We start from the raw sequence: 4,308 nt of genomic DNA, 5'->3' as shown, positions 1-4,308 counted from the left end.
TAAAATTCAATCACTTTGTATAGTTGTTAGTGATGAGTGTTGTTAATGATGAGTGTGACTTTTGTGAATTAAAAGTATAATTTTCATTCAAAGTTTTGTATAAATGACATGTGCTTGATATTTTATATTCATGTAAAAATTCTCTTTTTTTTTTGCTTTTGTTTTTTGATATCTGTAATTGTTTGGACCGGTTCAGCTTACAATTTTGTTTTCTTTTGATATCCGTGATTGTTCGGGCCGGTTCAACTTACGAAATAGCACACACCCTACAACATCTTGGTGTCAAGGAAATAGGAAATTCTCTTATTTTGTTTACAACAAAGGGAATGAAATATATTTTTATTTAAAATGTAGGTGTCATTAAAATTTTGATTGAAGATGTAATTTTTATGCTCAGTAACCAAAGCCAACGGTAGAAATAAAAGAAAAAAAATTAGACAGAAAATACATAGTTAGTTAAAATGAAGTATTACATGTAATAATTGTATAAATAATTTTTCTAGATAGTTTCAAAGTTTGACTAGTCCATTTACTGTATAATTAAATTTCAATATTAATTATTCTGCATGTTCAAACACCAAACATGAACTATTCCATACATGCCCCGAAAAAATAAGGGTTAAAATATAAAGAAAAGGAAAATAATTCGAAGTTAAAACCATTTAAGCTTTGAGTTTTCGATTGAATTTATCTCTTACTTCATACATAGTTTATAACCAATTTAAAGCCATACAATTGGATGAATGGATTCGCAATCTCTCATCTAAATTGCACATTACAAAGTTCTAATTATTTTATATTAGCAATAAAATCCATAACTTTTTCCCAACTCCATTCTTCTTCGATCATCTTTGTGGATAGTTCACTCAAATATTCTATAAGAAAAAAAAAACAACAAAATAATTTATAAAATATATATACACAATGATATATTAAAGCTTACGTTGGAAAAAAAATTACCTAATTCAGGATCTTCAATATCATTGATCGGATTTGATGGTAATGAATTCCCCATAGGGTGCTGAGTTTTCATTTCCATGGTAAGCATCTTCAGAGATATTTTCCTTAGGTAATCTGACTGAAATCAGAGATTAAAAATAAAATTATTGAGAGTACTCAGTCAAGAGATTGCTAAAACAAAGTTGTGTTTGGTGCAAGAAAACATAACATAATAAACCAGGATTTCAGTTCATTACACAACTAAAAATTAGATGGCAAATCAAACTGTTATCTTATTGTTATTAGAATATGGGATAAACATAAATGACAATCCTTGATTTAAACTACAATACAGCAAGCATACCTGATCGGTAGCAGCAGTAAAAATCTTTTCCTCAAACCTTACAGCAATTTTTCGTAATTCATTCAGTCCCTCTTGACCAGAGACAGGAAGGTGCCTCTTCAACGTCTCCATTCTAAAAAAGGTAAAGATAAAAGCATAATGGCTAATTAGTACATTAAATGCAAAAGCATGAGAAGTCGTTCTTGAAAGGAAAGCTACAATAGCAATGTATGTCCATGATTCAAAATATTAGATACTCTATGGACTTTGAAGGAATGATCCAGATAAAGACAGAAAGATCCACACGGCCACAAATATATATTTTATGGATAGTACCTGAAGAAACAAAAAGAAAGCTCCCCCAAAAAACCTTACATAGTATATCTTCAATCTAGTTTGAACAAATTATGTTCTGGAAACAGTTTCGCCTCTATGTGTGAGTGAGGCACAAAATTTAAGAAAATGTTTTGAAAAAATATGATAAAGATGGAAGACAGTCGTGTATTTACAAAGCTGTGATGAGTACAGTTTATTTCACCAAACCTAATTAATGAAGTATGAAACAAAAAGCTATAAAGGGTCAAACGCAAATGTGAAATAAGATATAATGGTAGAAGAAAAATGTAAGAAATCATACATTTTTTCGACAATCCATGATCGACAATCGGGGTGCAATTGAAGCCTCCAATCCCCATCCTCAATTCCACCTTGAGTAGGTCTACAATTATTTGTATCCATTCAAAAGGTAAGAGGGCGATTGGGCAATGGATCAGGAAAGGAGTCGAATTCAGAGAAATTGGAGAAACCAAGGAGATTTCAGAGAGAAAATGATGATCGAAGGCTTGTAGACGATTTAGCTCGAAAACTATCTGGAAATTGTGTGTGTTTTATATGGATGGAGAAGAATCTCCTTGCGTCGAACACAAGCCCACACACAGAGTCCCTATTCGTCAATACCCAACCAGCCAATGACATGCAAACCAACTTTTCTACTTTTCTTCCCTACCCAACTTTAACGCCAGCCGCCGGGCAATTTATCGAAAATGTCCCCCCCCCCCCCCCAAGTTCCATATTTTCATTTCTCCTTCGTAAAATAGATTATGGAAAACATCAGAAATTTTTAGGAAATTGTCGGCAACAAACAGCGTCATTGAAACTCTTATAAACAGCTGCTTTTCTCGGTTCATCTCTGTAGATATTACATGAAGAATTTGAAAACCGACATTTATATCACTTTTTCAATTTCGATTATCTTTAACTACTTTTTTTTCTTGTTATTATCTATGATCTTATACCAAAACATAACTAATTTTCTTGAGATTCTAAATCAATTTTATAATTATATAAATTTACACAACATTTTTATATAAAATTTAGGAAGATTACCTAGAAAAAGTTGATCCATACGTCAAGAATGGAAGATTATGCAATGATGGCCTTGACCGCCATTAACCATAACAGTCCAAACTTTGGCTTTGAAGAAAGTCCAAACAAAATCTGAAGAACGTTGTCTTTGAATGTCTCACAAAGAAACCCATTGGATATTGAAAAGTGGTTAGCAAACGGTTCCAGTAAGATCTGGAAAATTGACGTTCAAAGAATGTGTGTTGAAGATCTTCACCATCCATCTTGCAAACTGCAAAGATGGAGGCAGCAAGCAATTTGAAGTAGTTTCCTTTGGAGAGTAGAGGAGCAATTCAACATTCCAAGAATCATTGTCAACTCGCGGAGGGCTCTTTGTCTTCTATAAAGCTTTATAAACCACTGTTTCCCATGGAGACGAAACTTCCAAATGTTTGGAAAGGGATTTAACTCAAAATTTCCCCAAAGACCAAATGCGAACATCGGGTTGAGTAAATTCTCTTAATCTCGTTGGATGATATAAAATTAAGTTTATCTTCATCCATCAATTCAAGCTTTTGGATCGATAGGTAATTTAAGATGGTATCAAAGTAATTAATATTCATTTCTACTCGTGAGTCTTTCAAGTATTTTAAATCCACAAACCCACGATGAAAAAGATATATAATTAAATTTAGCTTCACTCACGGGCTTAAGTTTTTGGGTTATTCGATGATTTAATTTCATCATCTTTTAGTATGTATGACAGAGAGATTGTGCCTGTGGGTAAGAATGCAATTCTATATGAATCAAAGAACTTCACTTTTAAAGGCAAAACATCAAACCAAACATCACACCAAAAATCAGTTCCGGTCCCAATACCAAAGTTTAAAAACTGACCAATGATTCAACTTGCAACCAAGATTTGGAAATTCTAATCTAAGGACTTCTGAGGCCAAGTCCAAACACCCTGACGTATGCCAACTGAATCCTCCCTTTCCATGAATACTATTAATCACCATATGCCACAGAGAATTAGCTTCGTAAAAGTATCTCCAACCCCATTTAGCAAGAAGTGCCACATTTCAAACTTTTATATCATCAAAACCAAGTCCTCCATCCATAAGAGATCTAGAAACTAAATCCCATTTTGCCAAATGGTTTATCCTACTGCCTTTGTTTCCTTCTCAAAAGAAGTCCTTCAACACTCAATGGAGATGACCTTTGATGGCATAAGAAACAAAAACATAATAAATAGGTAAATTGGACAACACCAACTTGCACAAAGTAGCCCTTCCACCATGTGAAAAATTGAATCTTTTCCACCTATCCAACTTTTTTTGTACTCTATGCATAACCGGCTGTCAAAAAGAGACCTTTTTCGGGTACTCACCAAGTGGAAAACCAAGATATAGCAATGAAAGATGCTCAATCTTGCAATGGAGACGAGTAGCAGTGGTAGTAATTTACCTTCATCTACAACTATTCCACTCCACATAAAGCTGACTTTTAACTTACAAAGACTCTCCTAGTAACGGCAGCAAAAAGCTTTCTAGTCTTTCCTTATGTATATAAGATTAAATCTAAAAATAACAGATTGTTTCTGATTACATCCATAATTCATTACACAGTCTGGCCTCACATTACTGTGCCCTTCACAAATCTCTATCTAATAACCACACCTA

The 4,308-nt window shown here is 33.3% G+C and overlaps 1 protein-coding gene across 1 annotated transcript; it reads right to left on the bottom strand.

Moving 5' to 3' along the window:
- Positions 1-642: 642 nt before the first annotated feature.
- On the bottom strand, positions 643-2,466 carry LOC107991347 (mediator of RNA polymerase II transcription subunit 15a). The gene is made up of 4 exons (XM_017046238.2): positions 1,920-2,466; positions 1,304-1,415; positions 961-1,078; positions 643-875 (listed from the first exon to the last, which is right to left on the bottom strand). The coding sequence occupies exons 1-4, from the start codon at positions 2,018-2,020 to the stop codon at positions 790-792; spliced, it is 417 nt and encodes a 138-aa protein (XP_016901727.2). The 5' UTR covers positions 2,021-2,466; the 3' UTR covers positions 643-789.
- Between the last annotated feature and the right edge of the window lie 1,842 nt (positions 2,467-4,308).

Source organism: Cucumis melo, chromosome 1 (assembly GCF_025177605.1).
Source record: "Cucumis melo cultivar AY chromosome 1, USDA_Cmelo_AY_1.0, whole genome shotgun sequence".
NCBI lineage: Eukaryota > Viridiplantae > Streptophyta > Magnoliopsida > Cucurbitales > Cucurbitaceae > Cucumis > Cucumis melo.
This window is presented reverse-complemented; position numbering and strand designations above follow the sequence as displayed.

Bases quoted from the DNA above. Each gene is read 5' to 3' on its own strand.
- LOC107991347 (XM_017046238.2), bottom strand. From the start codon at position 2,020: ATGGATACAAATAATTGTAGACCTACTCAAGGTGGAATTGAGGATGGG. The intron at 1,079-1,303 runs GTATGCTTGCTG...CTCTGATTTCAG, and splicing joins TTACTGCTGCTACCGATCAG to TCAGATTACCTAAGGAAAAT. The intron at 876-960 runs GTAATTTTTTTT...TTTTTCTTATAG, and splicing joins TATTGAAGATCCTGAATTAG to AATATTTGAGTGAACTATCC.